This window comes from Oncorhynchus mykiss, chromosome 18 (genome assembly GCF_057628025.1).
Source record: "Oncorhynchus mykiss isolate SJ-2025 chromosome 18, ASM5762802v1, whole genome shotgun sequence".
NCBI classification, from domain to species: Eukaryota; Metazoa; Chordata; class Actinopteri; order Salmoniformes; family Salmonidae; genus Oncorhynchus; species Oncorhynchus mykiss.
In genome coordinates, this window is record NC_143039.1 from 12,428,688 (window position 1) to 12,453,826 (window position 25,139).

A 25,139-nucleotide genomic window follows, 5' to 3' on the forward strand; every position below is an offset into this window, starting at 1 on the left:
AATCCACTCAGGAAGGGACTCTTATTTAGAAACTTCTGCGTTCCTATGCGTCCCTATTGAGCAGTGAATGGGATATCAACCAGATTCCCTTTTCTATGGGTTCCCTAATGTGTCTAGTGTCACAAGACATAGTTTCAGGCTTTTTATTTTGAAAAATGAGCCTGAACGACAACATTGCGCCAGCGGTCAGCTAGCTGGTGGCTCTCAGAGTGAATTGTGCGTAATAGACAAAGGCGGCCATTGTGCCTCTCGCTCCTACTGGGAAGCCAACTTCCCCGGTTGATATATTATCGAATAGATATTTGAAAAACACCTTGAGGATTGATTATAAAAAACGTTTGCCATGTTTCTGTCGATATTATGGATCTAATTTGGAATATTTTTCGGCGTTGTTGTGACCGCAGTTTCCGGTGGATTTCTCAACCAAACGTGAAGAACAAAATGAGGTATTTCGGCTATAAAAATAATCTTTATGGGACAAAATGAACATTTGCTGTCTAACTGGGAGTCTCGTGAGTGAAAACATCCGAAGTTCATCAAAGGTAAACAATTTAATTTGATTGCTTTTCTGATTTTCGTGACCAAGTTCCCTGCTGCTAGCTGGACATAATGCTATGCTAGGCTATCGATAAACTTACACAAATGCTTGTCTAGCTTTGGCTGTAAAGCATAATTTCCAAATCTGAGATGACAGGGTGATTTAACAAAAGGCTAAGATGTGTTTCACTATATTTCACTTGTGATTTTCTGAATATTTTCTAGTAGCATTTTTGGTCAGTTGCGTTATGCTAATTAGTGTCAGTTGATGACAATTCTCCCGAATCTGGGAGGGGTAGTTCTAAGTTAAAGGAGAAGTTTCCTGTTTTACAACAACTCAGTCACACCCTTGCCTGTTTGATTTAGAGATATAATACCAATACTAATTTGTCGCAGACAGTTGTTCCTATCACATTTTGAATGTAGTAGCTCAAACAATCTCTGATTGGCAGCAGGGTAGCCTAGTGGTTAGAGTGGTGGACTAGTAACCGGAAGGTTGCAAGTTCAAACCCCGAGCTGACAAGGTAAAAATCTGTCGTTCTGCCCCTGAACAGGCAGTTAACCCACTGTTCCTAGGCCGTCATTGAAAATAAGAATTTGTTCTTAACTGACTTGCCTGGTTAAATAAAGGTTAAATAAAAAAATATAAGAGACATGTAAAACCTTCTCCCATTAAAGGAGAAGTGTCCTATTTCACTATTTTTGATGTAAATGTAATTTTATAATTTATTTTTCACTTTTTGTGATTTCACATGTTTTTGAGAACCTTACCCCAACCAGCGAATCACTTCCTCATCCTTGCTTAGCAGTATGGGGCCCCCCAAAAAACATGTGAAGTTCCAGACACTTGTTGAATCTATGCCATAGCGCATTGAAGCTGTTCTGGTGGCTCGTGGTGGAGCAAAACACTATTAGAATAGAATAAAACTTTATTGTCCAATTTTTCTTTGAAATCACCTTCATTAAAATAATCACATACATCATATTTAAACCAGTCAGTCCATCATGTTGCATACACTATCAACTTAGAGGACATACATTCACTTACAACGACTACTGTTCCAACTGCACTAGATAGATAAGTTAATATACCGATACAATTTACTTTGCATTTAGTAGTCCAACAGCACAAGTGTATTGCTTCTGTCCCTCTCCTCGTCCCTACCTGAGCTCGAACCAGGGATCCTCTGCACGCACCTACAACTGCCTCCCACGAAGCATTGCTCCACAAAAGCAGTGGCCCTTGCAGAGCAAGGGAAACAACTACTTCAAGGTCTCAGAGCGAGTGACGCCACCAATTGAAACGCTATTAGCGCGCACCCCGCTAACTAGCTAGACATTTCAAATCGGTTACACAAGGAACGAATTAATGTTTGAACACGTTCTTCTTGGCGATGGGCGTTCTTAACCGTCAGACTGAAGGGAAACCTCTCGAACTGCGGGTGTAGACGGTGGGAGGGGTCGCCAACGACAGCCAGGGCCGCCTTTTTGGTTGCATTGTGGAACAGACTGCTCAAATGTGCCTGTGGTCGACCAATTGCTTTGCTGGCTGTGTTTACTAGTCTGGTCAGTTTGCTTTTGCGCCTCACACTCAGATCACCATACCATACTGTCATATTGAACGTTAGGATGCTCTCTACCAGCTCAGATTACCATACCAGACTGTCATATTGAACGTGAGGATGCTCTCTACCAGCTCAGATTACCATACCAGACTGTCATATTGAACGTTAGGATGCTCTCTACCAGCTCAGATTACCATACCAGACTGTCATATTGAACGTTAGGATGCTCTCTACCAGCTCAGATTATCATACCAGACTGTCATATTGAACATTAGGATGCTCTCTACCAGCTCAGATTACCATACCAGACTGTCATATTGAACGTTAGGATGCTCTCTACCAGCTCAGATTACCATACCAGCATATGTTTTGAAAGCGATGATTATTTCGATTTCTCAACGTTAAAACACAGCGTCGGAATTGTAGTTTACACAGAGCCAAATATGGGCAAATGTAACAGCTGAAAACCCTACTTAAGGAGACCGGGGTAAAGCCAGTTTCAGGTTGGATATTCAAGCTATCAAACCATTTGCCACAGACTCCAAATAAGTGTCATGAAGTTGGAATAATTGCGCACAACATTGCACAGGTTTTATTTTCACAATTTGGACATTTATTTGCTTTTCAAAGCTAATAAATGTGGAAATGTGAGACGCATTTTGTATTCCTATAGTTGAATTAGTTAGTCAGCGTAAACAAAGTACAGAATTTTTGTTACATTTGAATTTCAATAGCTCCATGGTCATGTGACCTACTGACTTCAAACAAGTTTCAGAATGTCCACTCAGTGGGCCTACATATTACACATCCTTTTGTTTGTCCATTTTCATCTCACACAATGTTACATTAATTTGCCTGCTCTGCCCCCCTGAAGGACAGTGTCACTCACACACCAATTCACTTGGGCCTTCTCCTTGGGGCCTTCCTGACCTCCAGACAGGCCCTCATTGACCTGGTGACCTCTGACTCCTGGCCTCTAGGCCTTCACAAAGAAAAGAGAACTCTCCCTGGGGCTCCAGCCAGCTTCTCCGGGATCAGTCGCGTTAACGCACTGGATTCCTCGCGGTGCCCGTCTCGACCAGTCAGCGGACATTCTGAAAGTAGTTTGAGGCCAGTAGGTCACATTACCAAGGAGCTATTGAAATGATAAACATTGAAAAATGTATGTAAAATCATGTGAGATGAAAATGGATAAACTTAAGGGTTTGCTATATAGAAGGGTAGTCAGCGGACATTCTGAACCTTGTTTGAGTTCAGGTCAACAGACGCCTCACGTCCTCAACTGGCAGCTTCATTAAATAGTACCCGCAAAACATGAGTCTAAACAGTGAAGAGGCAACTCCGGGATGCTGGCCTTCTAGGCAGAGTTCCTCTGTCCAGTGTCTGTGTTCTTTTGCCCATCTTAATCCTTTATTGACCAGTCTGAGATATGGCTTTTTCTTTGCAACTCTGCCTAGAAGGCCATCATACCAGAGTCGCCTCTTCACTGTTGACGTTGAGACTGGTGTTTTGCAGGTACTATTTAATGAAGCTGCCAGTTGAGGACTTGTGAGGCGTCTGTTTCTCAAACTAGACACTAATGTACGTGTCCTCTTGCTCAGTTGTGCACCGGGGCCTCCCACTCATCTTTCTTTTCTGGTTAGAGCCAGTTTGCACTGTTCTGTGAAGGGAGTAGTACGAGATCGTTGTACGAGATCTTCAGTTTCTTGGTAATTTCTCACATGGAATAGCCTTCATTTCTCAGAACAAGAATAGTGACATGTTTCAGAAGAAAGTTATTTTTTTCTAGGCATTTTGAGCCTGTAATCGAACCCACAAATGCTGATGCTCCAGATACTCAACTAGTCTGAAGGACAATTTTATTGCTTCTTTAATCAGAACAACAGTTTTCAGCTGTGTTAACATAATTGCAAAATGGTTTTCTAATGATCAATTTGTCTTTTAAAATTATAAACCTGGAGTAGCTAACAACGTGCCGCTGGAACACAGGAGTGATGGTTGCTGATAATCTTGCTGCTGGTGAGTCTCTGATCCACATCTACGCAGACGACACCATTCTGTATACTTCTGGCCCTTCTTTGGACACTGTGTTAACAACCCTCCAGGCAAGCTTCAATGCCATACAACTCTCCTTCCGTGGCCTCCAATTGCTCTTAAATACAAGTAAAACTAAATGCATGCTCTTCAACCGATCGCTGCCTGCACCTGCCCGCCTGTCCAACATCACTACTCCGGATGGCTCTGACTTAGAATACGTGGACAACTACAAATACCTAGGTGTCTGGTTAGACTGTAAACTCTCCTTCCAGACCCACATCAAACATCTCCAATCTAGAATTGGCTTCCCGTTTCGCAACAAAGCATCCTTCACTCACGCTGCCAAACATACCCTTGTAAAACTGACCATCCTACCAATCCTCGACTTCGGCGATGTCATTTACAAAATAGCCTCAAATACCCTACTCAACAAATTGGATGCAGTCTATCACAGTGCAATCTGTTTTGTCACCAAAGCCCCATATACTACCCACCATTGCGACCTGTATGCTTTCGTTGGCTGGCCCTCGCTTCATACTCGTCGCCAAACCCACTGGCTCCATGTCATCTACAAGACCCTGCTAGGTAAAGTCCCCCCTTATCTCAGCTCACTGGTCACCATAGCATCACCCACCTGTAGCACGCGCTCCAGCAGGTATATCTCTCTGGTCACCCACAAAACCAATTCTTTCTTTGGCCGCCTCTCCTTCCAGTTCTCTGCTGCCAATGACTGGAACGAACTACAAAAATCTTTGAAACTGGAAACACTTATCTCCCTCACTAGATTTAAGCACCAACTGTCAGAGCAGCTCACAGATTACTGCACCTGTACATAGCCCACCTATAATTTAGCCCAACAACTACCTCTTTCCCTACTGTATTTATTTTATTTATTTATTTTGCTCCTTTGCAGCCCATTATTTTTATTTCTACTTTGCACATTCTTCCACTGCAAATCTACCATTCCAGTGTTTTACTTGCTATATTGTATTTACTTTGCCACCATGGCCTTTTTTTTGCCTTTACCTCCCTTTCTCACCTCATTTGCTCACATCGTATATCGACTTGTTTCTACTGTATTATTGACTGTATGTTTGTTTTACTCCATGTGTAACTCTGTGTCGTTGTATGTGTCGAACTGCTTTGCTTTATCTTGGCCAGGTCGCAATTGTAAATGAGAACTTGTTCTCAACTTGCCTACCTGGTTAAATAAAGGTGAAATAAAAAAAAATAATGGGCATCTGTAGGCCTATGAAGACATTCCATAAAAAATCTGTCGTTTCACTTAATTGACTTTAACGTTGTCAAATGAGCACCAATCGGGCTTGATAGCCAACGAGCTGGGCTTTACGGTAGTATGAGGAAAGCCTGTATCTGTCGGACAATTTCTGTCACGTTACGCAGATCTGTGAGTTATGAAAACGGTGTTTTGCAAATGTTGAACTTACAATATGGCTACTAATACTGGAAAAGCTAAATCAAAGTCCAAGTATACAGATTTTGGACGATATTCTTGCAGAAAAAGGTAATAGACAACAGCTAAAGGAGAGGATGATGACGTTACATTAGACTGGTAATAAAAGGTAATAGACAACAGCTAAAGGAGAGGATGATGACGTTACATTAGACTGGTAATAAAAGGTAATAGACAACAGCTAAAGGAGAGGATGATGGCATTACATTAGACTGGTAATAAAAGGTAATAGACGTCATCATCCTCTCCTTTAGCTGTTGTTACATTAGACTGGTAATAAAAGGTAATAGACAACAGCTAAAGGAGAGGATGATGACGTTACATTAGACTGGTAATAAAAGGTAAGACGTCATCATCCTCTCCTTTAGCTGTTGTTACATTAGACTGGTAATAAAAGGTAATAGACAACAGCTAAAGGAGAGGATGATGACGTCTTACCTTTTATTACCAGTCTAATGTAACGTCATCATCCTCTCCTTTAGCTGTTGTCTATTACCTTTTATTACCAGTCTAATGTAACGTCATCATCCTCTCTTTTAGCTGTTGTCTATATTATCTTTTATTACCAGTCTAATGTAACGTCATCATCCTCTCCTTTAGCTGTTGTCTATTACCTTTTATTACCAGTCTAATGTAACGTCATCATCCTCTCCTTTAGCTGTTGTCTATTACCTTTTATTACCAGTCTAATGTAACGTCATCATCCTCTCCTTTAGCTGTTGTCTATTACCTTTTATTACCAGTCTAATGTAACGTCATCATCCTCTCTTTTAGCTGTTGTCTATATTATCTTTTATTACCAGTCTAATGTAACGTCATCATCCTCTCCTTTAGCTGTTGTCTATATTACCTTTTATTACCAGTCTAATGTAACGTCATCATCCTCTCCTTTAGCTGTTGTCTATTACCTTTTATTACCAGTCTAATGTAACGTCATCATCCTCTCCTTTAACTGTTGTCTATATTATCTTTTATTACCAGTCTAATGTAACAACAGCTAAAGGAGAGGATGATGACGTTACATTAGACTGGTAAGTGAAATACAAGTCTTTCTATTTATATTATTTTATATTGTAAATCCTAAAGCCACAACATGTGGGGCGGCAGGGTAGCCTAGTGGTTAGGGCGTTGGACTAGTAACCAAAGGTTACAAATCTGTCGTTCTGCCCCTGAACAGGCAGTTAACCCACTGTTCCTAGGCCGTCATTGAAAATAAGAATTTGTTCTTAACTGACTTGCCTAGTTAAATAAAGGTAAAATAATTTTTTTTTAAATGTCAAAGTCAACATACAATACACGTTGGGCACCCGACTGGCGCAGTGGTCTAACACACTGCAGTACCTGGTTCGATTCCAGGCTGCATCACATCCGGCCGTGATTGGGAGTCCCATAAAGCGGCGAACAATTGTCCCAGCGTCGTCCGGGTTTGGCCGGGGTAGGCGTCATTGTAAATAATTATTTGTACTGACTTGCCTAATTTAAATAAAGGTTCATTTTAAAAGTAAATAAATTGGTACACAACCTTCACTACAGTGTTCTCCACTCAATATAATATATGTTTATAGATGTGTTGTTGTATATTTGATGTATTGCTAAAATAAAGGTTCAATATAATAAGTAATAAACTTGAGTTCTTACAGATTTTGCTTTAGTGATAAAGACTGACTACAAAGAGACCACATTCAAGTCCTCCATCCCCCACTTAGAGTGACTGCTGCTCTCTCTGGCTCCACAACAAACCCCCGCCCGGCCATCAAGAGGTGTGAATACCCAGCCAGCCTACAAGTAGAGGATGGTAAGTGCTTTACAGCAGAAAAAGACTTGGGACCAGCAGCACAATCTTGTGTTTAGGGCATGTTGTAAGTACAGTCATTGTAAATAATGTGTACATTTTGTTATTTTAATTACATTTTTTAAAACTTTATTTGTGTACATTATGAAACTAGATCAGTGTTGGCTGCTAACTTGGTCATTATCTTAAATATTTCCCCTATGTGTTTGGAGAGGGGCTGGCTGGGGGTGAGGAAAGACTGTCTGTAATGGTACTCTTATCTTTATATTGTGGAATAGGGTGCCATTTTGGATTCAACCCAAGTTCATTCTGGTAATATTTATGAGGTGTTCCCCATCTCTCCTTGCAGCCATTCGATGAGACGGGCCGTAGAACCAGCGCTATGAAGAGCACCAATCGGGATGCGTCGGTTCTCCACTCTGGAAAATGGGACAGGGTACGCTCCTGCTGAGGACGTCCTGGATGAAAGAGGGCATGGAGAACAGCCCCGAGATACTACATTTTACCTCTCATTCTGGAAGGAGGGAGAAAAGGAGGTAGGTAGGGAGGGAGGTAGAGAACACCTCTGTGTTTGGAGACATTGGATCAGCATTCTTGTCTGGTCTCCTGTTAGCACATTTTATGTAGGGAAGCAAATGATCCAAAATGTTTTGACATTCCTGGGAGTGTGTAAACTTGTATTTTTTATGGGCATAGCATTTTTTTACGTTTTCTATAGTTTTATATTCTTGAAAATTTATCAATTTACCAATTCGACCACTTGGAGGCCACTTGGGTACATTTGGGCAAATCGTGAAGGACACCTGGGTGACTTCATAGTACATTTCATGCAACTTGCTTATTAGAGTTCCAGTTATCAGTCTGAAACTTTGCACATACACTGCTGCCCTCTTGTGGACACATCTTAATTACAACCAGAGTCGTGACTAGATTTGAGACCTTTCTGTTGCATTTCAAAGATGGTGGTACAAAACAATATGTAATGTCTGTATGTATGTCACAAGAGTAAGTACACCCCTCACATTTCTGTAAATATTTGAGTATATCTTTTCATGTGACAACACTGAAGAAATGACACTTTGCTACAATGTAAAGTAGTGAGTGTACAGCTTGTATAACAGTGTAAATTTGCTGTCCCCTCAAAATAACTCAACACACAGCCATTAATGTCTAAACCGCTGGCAACAAAAGTGAGTACACCCCTAAGTGAAATATCCAAAATAACCAGTGATCCGGGTCAACGGCATCAATGTAACCGTATAACTTTGATCCGTCCCCTCGCCCCTACCCAGGCGTGAACCAGGGACCCTCTGCACACATCAACAACAGTCACCCACGAAGCATCGTTACCCATCGCTCCACAAAAGCCGCGGCCTTTGCAGAGCAAGGGGAACCACTACTTCAAGGTCTCAAAGCAAGTGACGTCACCGATTGAAACGCGAACACCGGTAACTAGCTAGCCGTTTCACATCCGTTACACTCGGGGGGCTGAAAGGACAACAACCGTAATACCTGTGCATTCCATGGCGTTGAAGGAGAGACGGTTCTGGTCAAACACAGAGCCAGGAGACAGCAGTCACACACAGCATCAAGTAATGTTACAGAATAAGCAGCCCATTCATTCCAGTAGGCCCCATGAAGTCAGAACAATACAAAAAGCACAACCATTTCATTTCCAAAATGGAATTTTACCACCATGATATGACATTTCTTGTAGTGACTGAGTAAGCCTAAATGTAAAAGTAAGCCTCAAAAGTGCCACCTTTATTATGAGGAGGAAACATTTAGGCAGCCAGGACCATAGGCCAGGACCGCTCTGGCCTAAGCTCTCACTTCAGTCCAGTGCCATGGATGGACATCTTTGAAGTTTGTCCTCTAGTAATTTAGGAGGGCAACTTTATGAAGGCCTCCTCACAATGGCCTTATCCTACAACGCTCAACAGAAGAAAAAAATACATAGGCTATTATTATTGTTCACATTTCTTGCGTTGATGTATTGAAGTCATGCAGTTTGATGTACCACACGGGACAGCTTGGAAAAAGCAACGGTCGGTGGAACTCTGGCGCCATCAAGTGGACAAATTGCTTCAGTTCCGTTGTGGCAGAAACGCTACCAGAGATATTTGATACAAGATCTAATTGTATGTCTATATTATCTCCAAATTGTTTCTCTCCACCCCCACCCGTGATATGTTATTATTCCAATTAAGCTGTTAATATGGTTTTAATTTAACAACGCATTCTCTCATTTCTGATTGGAGGGCGGATGACCACATGACTTTAGAACCTTCAACTGTGTTACTTTGTAACAGTCAAACCTGGTGATCAACTCGCAATCCATGCGGCCATTTATTTAAAGCATCATCTTTTTTTATGGGGGAAAATAGTATACAGAGCTCATTTTGGTGTAAAAATCGTCGAATTTGACGTGTCGGAGAACGGCCACTTTCTCCCGAAACCATTGTGGGTATCGCTTCTCGGCCTTTTGGCTAAGATCAAGAGCAAGATCGACTGTATTTCTCGCGGGATCCTCAAAGTGGTGCGATGTCGTCATCGGCCACGTCACAGTCAGCGGCTGCTGGACTGAAGAATACGCTTCGTTTTAATTGGACAGGAAAGGAAAATTTGATGGAGAGAGTTCGTTTTGGAAAAGAAGTGCTGTTTGGACCTCTACGCCTGACAGCAGACGATGTGCACTGCCTGCAACAGAACACACCCGAGAAGTTCTACGATGTGTCGTTCTACACCATCACCCGGCTGGAGGAAGTAAAGGGGCTCTTCCGTGCGAACGCGACAGCACCCGCCCTCGTGGATTTTAAAGTTGAGTCCTTGTGCAGGCACAATATGAGGGTGCTAACGGTGCATATGTTCAACCCCTGGGTCACTGAAGAAACGTTAGTGTGCTATCTCAGCCGGTATGTGACCATCTTGCCAGGAGTGAGAGACATTAAGGACGCCCTAGGCATCTGGACAGGGAAGAGGCAGTTTCGTGTGCTGCTAAAGGAAGACGAGAGCGGCCATGATGGATACCGCCATCCTCCTGCTTCGTTTTCCATCGGTGCTGACAGGGGCTACCTCATGTATGCTGGACAGCCTCGTTTCTGCAGGAAGTGTAGCACGTACGGGCACCTCGCGGATGCCTGCACGCAGACAAGGTGCAGAAACTGTGGAATTATTGGACATACAATGAGGGATTGCACGGTGCCAAAGCGCTGCAGTCTGTGTAACTCAGAGGACCACCTGTTCCGTCACTGCCCGAAGGCAGTCCCCTCTTACGCCAGAGCGGTGAGCGGGAAAAGAGCTGAAGGCGGGAAAAGACCAGATGAGGGAGAAGGCATGGAACTACGCGCCATTGAGGAGGTTGTGGATGAGATAGTGATGGAGAGAGAACTGCGAGAGTCAGAGGAGAGCGGGAGTGAGACGCCATCATCATCTCACGAGGAGAGAGGAGAAGCGGACAGAAGTTGGAATAAGCAAGTGGAGGAGGAGAAGGGAGAGCCCACCGCGCCCGCGGCTACCGAGAGCTGGACAACGGTGAGAGAGAGGAGAAAGTGCTCGGTGAAAAGGAAGCAGATGAGCCCTGTTTCCCCACTCATCCACATGGAGGTGACGGAGAAGTCCGCTTTGGGGGGGAATCGCTTCAGTTGTTTCGAAAGCGGGAAGTCTGAGGAGAAAAGCGAGGGAAACCTGGGCAGCGCAGAGGAGACTCTGCTATCCCTGTCAGGCGCGGGCTCCATCGAGGGCAGCGGTCTGGCACCCAGTGGGGTTCCAGCACCCACGCAGATGGAGGGGGAGCATGAGGAGGAGGACAGTGTTTTCCCGACCCCTATCTTGGTGGACAGTCCTCCGACTGGAGACCATCGTTTCCCAGACCGGCCACCAAATGAGTTAATGTACTTAAAGTGAGTTTGGAAAATAACGTCATAATTAGATAGTTGTCTTTTTCCCTCTTTACCTCATGTCGTCTTTTATTAACCTAGCTAGCATCAATGTTAGAGGGTTTAGAAACCCAGTTAAAAGGGCGACTGTTTTTTCCCATTTGTCCTCCATTCGCTTCTCTGTGTGTTTTTTACAAGAAGTACATTTAAAAGATCAAAATGACGTGGAGAGGTTTACGCGGGAATGGGTTCAGGGAGAGTCGAGGTGGAGTGTCGGAGGGGTGCATTCTACCGGGGTTGGTGTTCTATGTGGGAATAGGGATTTAAAAATAGTAGGACGTTTTTCGGCAGTACACGGGAGGGTTTTAATAGTAGATATCGATTGGAAGGGTAAATGTTTTAGATTTATTAATGTATATGCACCATCGGCACCCAAGGAAAGGAGGGAAATGCTTAACGACCTAGACGCTATTTTTATGACAAACAGACAGGTGTTTATGGGGGGAGATTTTAATGTGTCATATGACCGAGGTAATCTAGGCGGGCATCTTGTAAAAAGTCTTATAGGTAAATATAATTTGGTTGATTCTTATAGAATGGCGCATGCGAATGATCCCGGTTTCACTTGGGGAAACAGCAGAGGCTCGAGGAGCCGAATAGATTATCTGTTTGTTCCGCGTGAACTCCGTGTGTCCTCCGCGTGCGTTACACCGGTTTTTTATTCGGACCACAGTTGCCTGTCTGTGACAGTAGAATTAAAAACAATTGAATTTGGAAAAGGGTATTGGAAAATTAATAACGGCATTTTACATGACAAAACTTTTGGGACAAGATTCAGGTCTTTTTTCCAGGGCTGTGTAGCTATGAAACCTTTTTATTCCACTGTCATAGAGTGGTGGGAGAGCACAAAATTAAGAATCAAGAGTTTTATTCAGAATTTTTGCAAAGACAAAGTACGTAATAACCACACAGAATTTTATAAATTGCAGAATGAACTAAAAGATCTTCACATCCAAGGAAATGTAAATGGTGGTGGGTTAGATAAAGACAAATTGGGTATCCTGCTGAAAAAGCAACACACATTATTCGAAAAGAAAGCTCGAGACTTCATTTTTAAAAGTCAGCAAGATAAATGGGAAAATGATGAAGTGCTCGGCATATTTTTTCAAGCAAATTAAATCACGGGGAAAGAGGAGGACTATTTCGGCTTTATTGGACCAAGATGGGGAGATGGTTGAGGATAGAGATGGCATGCTTGGTGTCGCTACACACCACTTTTCTCAGCTATTTCAAAAACAAACAATTGATTATGAGAAAGGGACTAAATTTTTAAAATGCGTGGATGTGCAAATACCTTTGGATATTAGAGACCAATTAGAAGGGGAATTGAAATTAGATGAAATTTATATGGCACTGAAGAGCATGAAAGATAACAAAGTACCAGGAGTGGATGGGCTCTCTAAAGAGTTCTACATAGTTTTTTGGGATATAATTGGATGTCATCTGTTGGAAGTGTTTAGAGCTATATTTGGTTTAGAGCATATGGGAGGTTCGATGTGTGAGGGGGTAATCTCACTACTGTATAAAAAGGGAGACCCCAAGACATTAGCAAATTGGAGACCGTTAACAATGTTGTGTGTTGACTATAAATTATTAAGCAAAGCCGTAACTAATCGCCTATCTTCTGCCATGGCATATGTTGTTGGTTTAGACCAAACATGTGGTGTGGTGGGGAGAAGATTAACCTGGAACTTACAATTGCACAGAGACGTTCAAGCCTATTTAGAGGAAAGGCACCTGCAAGCTATTACTGTGAATTTGGACCAGGAAAAAGCCTTTGACATGGTAAACCATGAGTTTTTGTTTAGAATTATGGGGAAATTTGGGTTTGGAAATAATTTTATGAAATGGGTAAAAATTCTGTATAGTAATGTGGGTAGCAGGGTAAATATTAATGGGAATATTGGAAATATTATCAAGCAATTACGAGGTGTCAGACAGGGTGACCCTCTATCTGCTCTATTGTATGTTTTATATATTGAACCTTTCGCATGCGCAATTAGGAAAAATTATAACATCAAAGGCATCATTTTACCTGGAGGGGAAATGCTAAAAATATCGCAATATGCGGACGACACAGTTTTATATTTACAAGACGACCTGAGCTTGAAAGAGTCTATCAAAGTCATTGATGAATTCTCTGTTGCGTCTGGGTCGAAGATAAACAAGAATAAAACAGAAATAAAATATTTGGGACAGTGGAAAAGGAGAACGGACCAGTTATGTGGTTTGACTGTGTGCACAGGACCAATGGTTGTGCTCGGCATATCTTTCGGAAATGAAATTAAAGATGACATGTTTAATTGGAAAGAAAAACTATTATCGATTAATAAAAGATTGGGACTGTGGAAAGTCAGGCGACTATCTTTTAGTGGGAAGGTGTTAGTGCTGAAGGCGGACATTCTGCCTTCATTACTTCACCTTGCATATGTGTTTCCCATGCCGGTGTCGCTAAGAAAAACTTTTATACGGGTACTGTTTAATTTCTTTTGGGGGGGATATGAGTACATCCGTAGAGATCGGATGTACCAGCCTATAGAGGCTGGTGGAAGGGATTTCCCTCATATTCCTCTCAAGCTAGATGCGTTGTTCTACTCAAAAATTTGTAGTCTTTTGTCGTCTTCTGTACACAAATGTCACATTTTAATAACATTCTGGCTGTCTGTACCGTTAAGGTTCATGGTGAAGTGGGATAATAGTAAGCCAAAAGCTGAAATTATCCCGTTACATTTTAAGAAAATAGTGGAATGGGCAAGGAAAACCCCTGTCTGCAAAGTAAAGGAAAATGTAATCAACCACAGATTGCTATACGCCAAATTAATAGAAAATTGTCGTCCTAGAGACGGATTACCAATATCGCCTTCCACCTGGCTACGGACACAATTAAAAGGGTTAGACAACAGACTGAAAGATTTTAATTGGCTTGTTTTACACAGACGTCTTCCGGTCCGTTCAACTTTATACGATCATAATTTGACCCTAAATAAATTCTGTCCCAGGGACAATTGTTTCGCAATTGAAACAATTCCACACGTTTTATGGGAATGTTCTTTTGCTCAATCAGTTTGGGGGAAAAGTAAACAATTTTTTGAGATTTTAAAAAACATTGATTATGAAGGGGTTGCCAAACTTGAAATAAAAAATGTGGAAAGGGTGCAATTATTAGCATTAGTGACTCTGGTGTCCCTTATCAAGACCAAACTTTGGGAGGCCAGATGTGGTGCAGTTAATGACACCCTCAAGTGGTCACCGACGGGATTGGTTCAATTTATAAAACAGGAAGTTTGGAAAAGAATACAATTTGAAATAGATAAGGGGGGCATTGCATCAGTAAAACAGAGATGGAAAGGGATTTACCCGTCATTGTAAATGTGTTTATAACCAATATATAATTGTTTTACATAGATACAATTGAAATGTAATCTAAGCCTTTGTAGATATTTGATATACACAGTTTTATCCAGAGTGCATTTTGCCATATGTATATATTTTTTGATTTATAGAATTGTTTGTGTTGTTTTTGGAGATTGGTAGAGGCATGTTAATGTTGAATATAGGCCAATAATACTGCTCAGGTTCTACAGAACAGCACTTTTTTTAAGGAGTTTTGATATTCTTATATTGTTACGGTACTTTTTGATACTGTTTGTAAGTATCCATGTTATGTACAACGTAATGCACTGAATTTGTATTTGAATGTGAAATGAAAATAAAAATTATTTTTCCAAAAAAAAAAAAAAAAAAAAATCTGTTCTTATCAGTTTAATATCTGATACGTCCCCTATCTGGGGACCATATATTAAATTGATTTTTGGAATAGGGAGATGGAATAGGGGCTTGCTCCGTCCACTCCACGCATCGACCTGGTATTGCAGTACTTCCAGGAACGGTGCACCCCCTGTCGTTGTAAATATAAATCAAGCATGGTTTCGTTTTAGTCTATATTGTAGTGTCACATTGTCACACACACAGTTCATCTTAGTGCCAGTGGTGGCTAGAAAGTGTTGGTCAAGTCGGTCACCGTTATATTGAGCTGATGTGAATGGTGCGTTAATCTTTAAAAAAACGTTTTCGTCACGTAGATGGGACACAGGGTGTAAACGGTACAGTGAAATGCTTACTTGCAAGCTCTCCTCAACAGCGCAATACACACGATCAAACATATACACAAATAGCTAAGTACTAAAGTAGTCAAAAACACTTATGATTTGGATATATATATACACAAGAAGACTATACAGTATAAACTATAAAATGTGCTAAAGTCATGTTCTGGTAACATGGACTGCCTCACATACCTGTAACGTTATCTGATGTATTTGTCTGAAGCCAATATTTGATAGGCCTGCTATTTTCACAAGACTCAAATATATGTCGTTAAATGTATACAAGGTTTGGGCCTGTGTTAAAGTAACTATGTATGTTTATCCCATTATTTCTATGATCTCACACTGCACTTTTTCAAGTGACAAAAACTTGATATAGCGTAGCAAGAGTTATTCCTTCGCTTACGGCATTATTACAGATCATATATGCACCATACAGTCACTGCCTTTACGGCCATATCAGTCTCAATACGCCTGGTCTCGGAAGCTAAGCAGGGTCGGGCCTGGTTAGTACTTACCAGGTGCAGTAAGTTTTGTCCAGCAGGGGGTACTCTTGTACTATTTAATCAGGGAGCAACCGTCTTTATGTATTACAGTTTCTCATAATCGCCTACAATCATTTTTTGGAACAATGAGTCCACAAAACACAACTTTTTCAAAACAGTAAATGCACTTGTCTTTTTAAAAAACAAACATTCATAAAAAATATACCATCAAAATTGCAAATCCGTTCATCAAAAGAATGACACAACTATACTTATTTCTTGAATGCAAGCAGACAAAACAGTAAGTTAGTCTGTCTTTTAAAAATCCCAGTAGATCCATAAATGTTCTTTGCAGTTGTAGTATCTGGGATCTACATCTGTTTATATTAGTTACTGTGCTGTTACTAAGCAGTAATGCATTACGGCAGTGTTACGTTACTACACCTAAAATGAAATGCACATGCGCACTGGAATGCCGGGAACTGTAGAGCACGCGGGGTTTTGACTAAACGAAAACTAACTACCCTGCCTGGTAATTTCTCCACAACACAAATATTACAGCAGTCATTAAATCATGATGATCAAAACTGGAAGTACAACGATACAAAGGTGCAGAATTATGGGCAATTACTCTCCTTTTATGCATATTTCACCAAACAATTTCATACACATCAAATTGAATTACTGATAAATGAAACATATTAATATTTGCACATTGTGTGTATGATTCATTCATCGGTATCATCACAATCCAATTCCATGTATTCAAAACATAGGCTTGTTTGCTCATAGTTTTGTAGACTTTCCATTGGTGTACAGAAACACAATCCACAACAGAAATAAGGCAAGCTGAATACAACAGGGGAACACAACTGATATGAATGTACAGGCCTCAATCCACACCAAAGCAAAGCTCTAGAATAGAAGGTCACGTGTTGGAGATGATGACATAGGAGTCAGCCAAAGTTACTTAGAAGTAACCCAACTTCATTCTCTGCATCTCTGAATATTTGCAATATAGTAAAAACATTTACGAATTAGACAGTCCCCGTTAAGTAAGATCTTTTAAACAGGTCAACATTAACAAGGCCGCAGGGACAGACAGATTACCTGGACGTGTACTCAGAGCATGTCCTGACCAACTGGCAAGTATCTTCACTGACATTTTCAACCTGTCCCTGACTGAGTCTGTAATACCTACATGTTTCAAGCAGACCACCATAGTCCCTGTGCCCAAGAACACCAAGGTAACCTGCCTAAATGACAACTGACCCGTAGGACTCACGTCTGTAGCCATGAAGTGCTTTGAAAGGCTGGTCATGGCACACATCAACACCATCATCCCCAGTCCATGCCCTGACGATTTGAGGCTGTTCTGAGGGCAAAAGGGTTCAACTGAAAATTAGGAAGGTGTCCTTAATGTTTTGTACACTCAGTGAACATACACTGAAAAATATAAAAAATATATGAGGGCAAAGGGGGTGCAACTCAGTATTAAACTTGTTATGGCTGGGGGCAGTATCGAGTAGCTTGGATGAAAAAGGTGCCCAGAGTAAACTGTCTGCTACTCAGGCTCAGTTGCTAATATATGCATATTATTAGTAGATTTGGATAGAAAACACTGAAGTTTCTAAAACTGTTTGAATGATGTCTGAGTATAACAGAACTCATATGGCAGGCAAAGACCTGGGAAAAAATCCAAACAGGAAGTGGGAAATCTGAGGCTTGTAGTTGTTCATCTCAACTGGATATTGGTCATCTTGCACTTCCTAAGGCTTCCACTAGATGTCAACAGTCTCTAGAACCTTGTTTGATGCTTCTACTGTGAAGTGGGGCTGAATAAGAGGGGAATGAGCCAGAGGTCTGCCCGAGTCCCACGAGCTGACCACGCATTCATGTGAAAGTTAGCTTGCTTTCCATTGCAGTTCTACAGACAAAGGAATTCTCCGGTTGGATCATTGTTAGATTTATGTTAAAAACATCCTAAAGATTGATTCTATACATCGTTTGACATGTTTCTATGGACTGTAACGGAACTTTTCGACTTTGTCTGCTCGTGCGTCATGAATGTGGATTACTGGGCTGAACACGCGAACAACGAGGAATTTGGACATAAATGATGGACATTATCATACAAAACAAACATTTATTGTGGAACTGGGATTCCTGGGAGTGCATTCTGATGAAGATCAAAGGTAAGTGAATATTTATAATGCTATTTCTGACTAATGTTGACTCCACAACATGGCGGATATTTCTTTGGCTGGTTTGGTCTCTGAGCGCCGTACTCAGATTATTGGATGGTATGCTTTTTCCGTAAAGTTTAATTGAAATTTGACACAGTGGATGCATTAAGGAGAAGTTTATCTAAAGTTTCATGTATAATAGTTGTATCTTTCATCAATATTTATTATGAGTATTTATGTAAATTGATGTGGCTCTCTGCAAAATCACCGTATGTTTTGGAACTACTGAACATAACACGCCAATGTAAACTGAGATTTTTGGATATAAATATGCAATTTATCGAACAACATACATGTATTGTGTAACATGAAGTCCTATGAGTGTCATCTGATGAAGACCATCAAAGGTTAGTGATTAATTTTATCTCTATTTCTGCTTTTTGTGACTCCTCTCTTTGGCTGGAAAAAATCTGTGTTTTTCTGTGACTTGGTGAAGACCTAACATAATCATTTTTGGTGCTTTCGCTGTAAAGCCTTTTTGAAATCGGACACTGTGGTGGGATTAACAACAAGATTACCTTTAAAATGTTATGAGATACTTGTATGTGTGAGGAATTTTAATTGTGAGATTTCTATTGTTTGAATTTGCCACTCTTCACTTTCACTGGCTGTTGTCATATCAATCCCGTTAGCGGGCTCTCAGCCATAAGAAGTTTTAAGGGTGTTTCCAATGTTTTGTACACTTTGTGTCTATTGAGACACATTACAGACAAGCCTACAAATAGCAAAACAGAACTCACTTGATTGACAATTAAATGTATTTCAACATTGAAATAAGCCTATAGGCTAATGTTTACACACTACATTGACAAAAGTATGTGGACACCCCTTCAAATGAGTTGATTTTACTATTTTAGCCACACCCTTAACTGACAGGTGTATAAAATTGAGGTACACAACCATGCAATCTCCATAGACAAACAGGCAGTAGAATGGCCTTATTGAAGAGCTCAGTGACGTTCAACATGGCACCGTCATAGGATGCCACCTTTCCAGAAAGATCATTCCAATAGACACCCCAGAGACGACAATTTTCAAAATTACAAAAAAGACAGTTTCGTTATCACCTTTGTGCCAAACATATATCAATGGAATTTGTCCATGAATTGTCTTCAAGGCCGATTTTTCTTTTCTCCCCCCCCCCCCACAAATCACAGCTAAAGTTATTAATGTTTTATATTCATGCTATTACATGGAAGAGCTTGCACGTGTAATGGATGTGAAAAACAATGGAAATCACTCACTTGCTCTCGTCCACATTGCTCATTCAATGTGATGGGTTCCTGACATTAGAAGATGAGACCGACTGACTGAAGTAAATGGATAGTCCAGGATCTGCTGTTTGTATGTGGCTGCTTTGAAAGTGAACTGTGTTTGTGTGTGAGATCAGGGGTATATTCATTCCGCCAATTCTGTTGAAAAAACGTTCCTTAAAATGAAGCAAATGAAATCAAAGATAAATATACCGGTATTTGTCTAATAGAAACTCTTGTTTGCAACTGTTGGACTAATGATTACACCCCAGATCAGATAGATACAGGTAAGAGTGTGCAAGACGGTATTGAATGTGTCAATGTCACCTTGATTACTCAGATTTCTCTCGACCTGTGCGCCTACGTTGTAAACTTTCATTCATAGGCTAGGTTGTAGCAACCACTTGATGGGTATAGGGAAAATTAGAGTATCATGTAGTAGCCTAAACCTGTCGATGTTACATTGAGCTGGGTGAATGATAGTCATCCAGTATGCTGTTATAGAAATAAGGCCATGCTCATAAAAAAAAGACCTGTCCTCCCTTGTCTTAAAGGCACAGACCGCCACTAACATTTACTAATGGGCTCCTGAAACGGGAATCTAGCAAGATGTCAGCCTCCTTGAATAGGCGTATCTGACCGTGAGTAGATTACGTTCAAAACAACGGTCGGCCATCTTGGAGGCTGTCTCTCGTTCTTAATATAACTCAATGCATTGCTGGCTTCCACCATTTTAATGTAGTCAACTGGGTGGTACTTCCAACTTCATTGGCTGATCCCTCCTGACTCTGTTGGAGTCATCTCCAGCTGGCTCGTCAGTAGGGATTATGCTGAGCCACGGGGGCACCGGTCTATGGCCCGTGATGTAAATGGTGAACAGGCAAATCTGGCAAGTGCCCTTCTCAAATAGCAACAGTAATCTGCGCCTTTCGGTCATTCTGTCAACAAGGCAGCATGGTGCATCATCCAGAAACATCTCTTTTCCATAAAATATTTGTTCAAATTTTTAAAACCAGGTTTCATTGAAGGCAGATAAAGCTTTTTATCACAATCAATAACTTTTTCATGTGAAAACACAGAATCCTACTCATTACTCCAAGTGCTTAATTACATCACTTTTGTTTGGAGCCTGACTTCCCTGTGGGCTTTGAATGTGGCACCTGTCAAAAAAAAAAAAAACTAATCCGTGCAAAACACGCCTATCCGGGGGCCCAGGCCAGATTAATCGAATCCCCTCAGTGCCGCTGCGCATTCTATCACAGACAAAGATGAGTCCTCTATCTATCTCTATGGCCGCACACCATTGTTCAGAATCTGTGCTGTGAAGACGGTGCTTTTTGTCTCAATTTCTATTTATTACTACAGGTAGGTAATAGTTTTTAAACGTGCTATCTAAAATCGAAAGAGCATGTCATAACATGATAGGTTACAAATCCGTCAAGGGATTGCCAGGTTTCCTATGTTAAATTTGTGTCGTGATGAAAACGATTTTACAAGTCATATAGCTTGAGATTTTGGGTTTGTCTGACTTAATGTACACCATTTCGTCAAGGTAATTAAAATATATTCAATTTATTTGAGATTTCTGAGTTCGTTTAATATGTTATTGGTTTTGTGTGTCAAACAAAAATCTCACGAGCTGGTAAAATGGCGGCGCCCGCTGTCTGCGTTTTAAAGTCCAAATAGAAGACAATGGACCCGATCATATATTTATGTAGTTGGTGCAGTATATTAACTAATATACATGGGTTCTATCTTGAACCATTATTTATTCGTTCACAATTGTACAATTTATACTCTCCGCATATATAAACCACTAACACAAAATCGTAATTTTGATGACACATGGGGAGCTTACTGTACATAGTAAAATGGTGCGCACCAAATTGTAGTTCACATTTTGGTGTGGAAAACGGCTGATAGGATTTTTCTTCAATATTCATCAAAAAGTAACACAATTACAATCTTTAGAGAATACAAATCTCATGTAATCAATTGCATGTGGAAAAAACGTTAAGACGGCAGCAGATGAAACAGAACCTGAATGATCTTCCCCCTCTCCCTGGTTTTAGCTTGCTGCCATCACGGTCTAGGTTTAGGATATTTAGCCCATACCAGTGACAAACAAACGATGTTATCGACGTATGGCAGGACCAAACACAGTCTAGCTCACTTATTTTGCCAGCTAGAAAGAAACCGACACACATTTATTCAGAATCGGAGCAAGCTGCCCACCCAGAAAACGTCTTTAAAAAGGTGTTGTAAAGACGACTATGCTTGTTCGGTTTTGGTTGAAAATAAGTATTTTTCAGGTCGTTGTTTTAAGGACTCAGAGCAAGTGACGTCACCGATTGAAACGCTATTAAGCGCGAACACCGCTAACTAGCTAGCCGTTTCACATCCGTTACACACACAAGAGGATCCTGACAGACAAGTTGATTGCAAATAAAAGTTACATTTTACTTTGAATAATACATATTGTTCAACATTTCAATAATATTCTAATGGATCGACGTTAAACTTTAACACAAGTTTCAATTTTGTAGTACATTTTGAGTCATTCCCCAAAATAGGTGCCTTTTGAATTAGTGCATCATTTATACATAAAATATCAGAGGGAATAAAAAATGCACACATTTTGTGGAACAATCCACTTCCTGGCATAATTCATGGGAAACAGCTCTGGTCTTGATCAGTTGTGGATGTATAATTATAATCTTCACTCTTTTTCATTTTATGAAAAAAGTTTTATGAAGGTAAATAGTAAACAAACTGTAGTAATGAATATAGTGAGAGCAAGTTTGAACTACATTTTGACAGGCTTCTTAGCTAGTTAATTTTGGTCACTGCATTTTGCACTCATTCACCTCTTATTTGTAACATATTAATGCCCTCTCTCCTGTGAGCTAACGTTCTTAGCTAGCTAGATAGCTAACCCATATGTAACGGATGTGAAACGGCTAGCTTAGTTAGCGTGGCCGCTAAATAGCGTTTCAATCAGTGACGTCACTTGCTCTGAGACCTTGAAGTAGTAGTTCCCCTTGCTCTGCAAGGGCCGCGGCTTTTGTGGAGCGATGGGTAACGATGCTTCGAGGGTGACTGTTGATGTGTGCAGAAGGTCCCTAGTTCGCGCCCGGCTATGGGCGAGGGGACGGTCTAAAATTATACTGTTACACATACTACAGTTAGTTAGCAAAGAGTAACGTTGATGTTGGACTCTAGCTAGTTAATAAAAAATTATAAAGTTATGTCAAAAAACAATGACTCCACACCCGTTACCAGAAAACATAGCTAACCCGATACAGTAAACTAGCTTACTATCAAATATGTTAACCCTGCTTTCCCGCCTTACTATCTAATTAGCTAGCAACTAAGTTAGTGTTAACTAGCATGCAAGTATCCAAGCAGACTTGCTAACTTTAGCCTAGAGAAAATAATAGTTTGGGACAGAAACTGATAATTAATATAACAACTTTATCAAATTCCAAATGTTTTCAGAAATGTTGTTGCTTGAAATGATCCGTGTGTCGTTGTTACCGTCCTGAGGAACAAATGTTGGGTGAATGACAGGCTCTTTCTGCTTCTCCCAGTTTGGAGACATGACGGTTATAAATTGTAATAAATTCCGTTGTGAAATTGTAAACTAATGATTTTAAATTACAGGTAATTTTCAGTCATTCTGTCTATATCAGAACATATTCAATTAGATGTATTTTAATTTTAAATCAATATATTTCATTATATTGTGTATATCAAATAATAATCAAACTTATACTATATGCAATATTGTATACTTGTATTCGTGTATCTAATGCATTTCAATGAGTAGAGGCTGACCTTCGGCTATAATTGGATCAAAACAGATTTACATTTTTGGGTGAAATTAAGTCCATGATGGATGGACCTGATAGAGCCGAAAATTCGCCGTCCGTGGACGTCGCCACTGATGCCATGGCAAAGCCACCGTGAAATTCCCATTTCATCTGTAGTTGTTGGCTTTTTTCAATGCAGGATTCAACATGCAGGAGTTAGTCCGTAGCGGGGTGTGTCTGGTTTTGTGGAGGGTTATATGGCGAAGCGGAAGTGCTGTTCGAGTCTGATATCTCCCAGTTGAGTAAAGTTGGTAAGAATGAATGGAAGACGGAGACAGCGAAAAATGGAGCAAACAGACCAAAAGTTGTAAACGAACACCAAATCAAATGTATTTATAAAGCCCTTCTTACATCAGCTGATATCTCAAAGTGCTGTACAGAACCCCAGCCTAAAAACCCAAACAGCAAGCAATGTTGGTGTAGAAGCACGGTGGCTAGGAAAAACTCCCTAGAAAGGCCAGAACCTAGGAAGAAACCTAGAGAGGAACCAGGCTATGAGGGGTGGCCAGTCCTCTTCTGGCTGTGCTGGGTGGAGATTATAACAGAACATGGCCAAGATGTTCAAATGTTCATAGATGACCAGCAGGGTCAAATAATAATAATCACAGTGGATGTCGAGGGTGCAACAGGTCAGCACCTCAGGAGTAAATGTCAGAAGGCTTTTTATAGCCGATCATTCAGAGTATCTCTACCGCTCATGCTGTCTCTAGAGAGTTGAAAACAGCAGGTCTGGGACAGGTAGCACGTCCGGTGAACAGGTCAGGATTCTATAGCAGAACAGTTGAAACTGGAGCAGCAGCATGGCGAGTTGGACTGGGGAGAGCAAGGAGTCATAAGGCCAGGTAGTCCTGAGGCATCGGTTTCTTTTGGAGTGCGATTCATCAACAATTAAGTATTTTTGGGAGATCATTTGAGGTCAGGAAGATGGTAAAGGAGGCATTAGGAAAGGTAGAGCCAGTCAGAGTGACCAGTAATGGTCTTGTTTTGATTTCTTGCGTCTCAGAATAGCAGAAGGAGAGAGCATTGTTTTTCGTAGCAGGGCAACAATAAAAGGGTGTTCTCTCTGGAGTTTCGTTGGAAGAGTGACTGCCTACTCATGTGATTCTGCAATATGTAAGATACGCAGTGAGAGCTATTGTGAGTAAACCACTGCAGTTATGAAATTGATAAAATAATGGCCATGTTTCAAGTGTGCCAACGGAATCTTTTGTGTATTTATTAGGATCCCCATTAGCCGCTGCAAAAGTATCAGAATTGTTCACTTCTCTCATTGACTTGTCAAACCCCGGCTTGGACTGCTTCGCAAGCGTTCTCTGAAGTCTCGCGTTGTTTACGTATCTGGGTTTAGAAACTGGTAGTGGGGGAACAGGAAGTCCCGCGCAGGCGCGCATCATTCTTCAGAATAAAGGATACGTCAGAATTGTGCAGTCGAGACGACAACTTCTGTGTCCGTTTCAAATGTATTACTACTGGTATGTAATAGCACGTTATAATATCGAAATAACATGTCATAACATGCTAGGTAACAAATACGTCAAGGTATTATCACGTTTGTTAAAGGTTTTATCTGCTATTTTTGTGTCAAACCGCGTGATTGAACGTGATCACTTTTTTACATATCACATAGAGACTTTGGGTTAGTCTGAGTGGATGCATATCATTTCGTCAAGGTCATTTCATAAAGTATACATTTATCTGAGATTTCTGGGTTCGTTTTACATGTCATTTTTGGTTTTGTGTAAAATTCGGGAGATGGTAAAATGGCGGATCCCACTCGGTCTGCATCAACGGACCATCAAGCAGAGACCATTTCACGGTTGCACTACTGTTTTGG

General features: G+C 40.9%; 2 protein-coding genes and 1 non-coding gene across 11 annotated transcripts in view; all 3 read left to right on the top strand.

Moving 5' to 3' along the window:
• LOC110517120 (uncharacterized) overlaps positions 1–25,139 on the top strand; it is a 121,413-nt gene that overhangs the window by 73,137 nt on the left and 23,137 nt on the right. The window contains exon 1 of one of the 9 annotated variants that reach the window (XM_090207045.1): positions 20,686–20,798. The exons of 7 other annotated variants lie outside the window; for them this stretch is intronic. The gene's annotated coding sequence lies outside the window, so the exon portion shown is untranslated. Of the gene's footprint in view, positions 1–20,685; positions 20,799–24,249; positions 24,778–25,139 lie in introns of those variants that run through there. One more of the 9 variants, XM_090207044.1, reaches the window with a different exon arrangement.
• LOC149975385 (uncharacterized) lies at positions 207–13,659 on the top strand. The gene is made up of 3 exons (XM_090207111.1): positions 207–542; positions 7,254–7,408; positions 7,755–13,659. The coding sequence occupies exon 3, from the start codon at positions 9,950–9,952 to the stop codon at positions 11,309–11,311; it is 1,362 nt and encodes a 453-aa protein (XP_090063237.1). The 5' UTR covers positions 207–542; positions 7,254–7,408; positions 7,755–9,949; the 3' UTR covers positions 11,312–13,659.
• On the top strand, positions 15,059–15,243 carry LOC118948160 (U2 spliceosomal RNA). Its single transcript, XR_005042072.2, has one exon. It is a non-coding gene; the product is annotated as a U2 spliceosomal RNA (small nuclear RNA).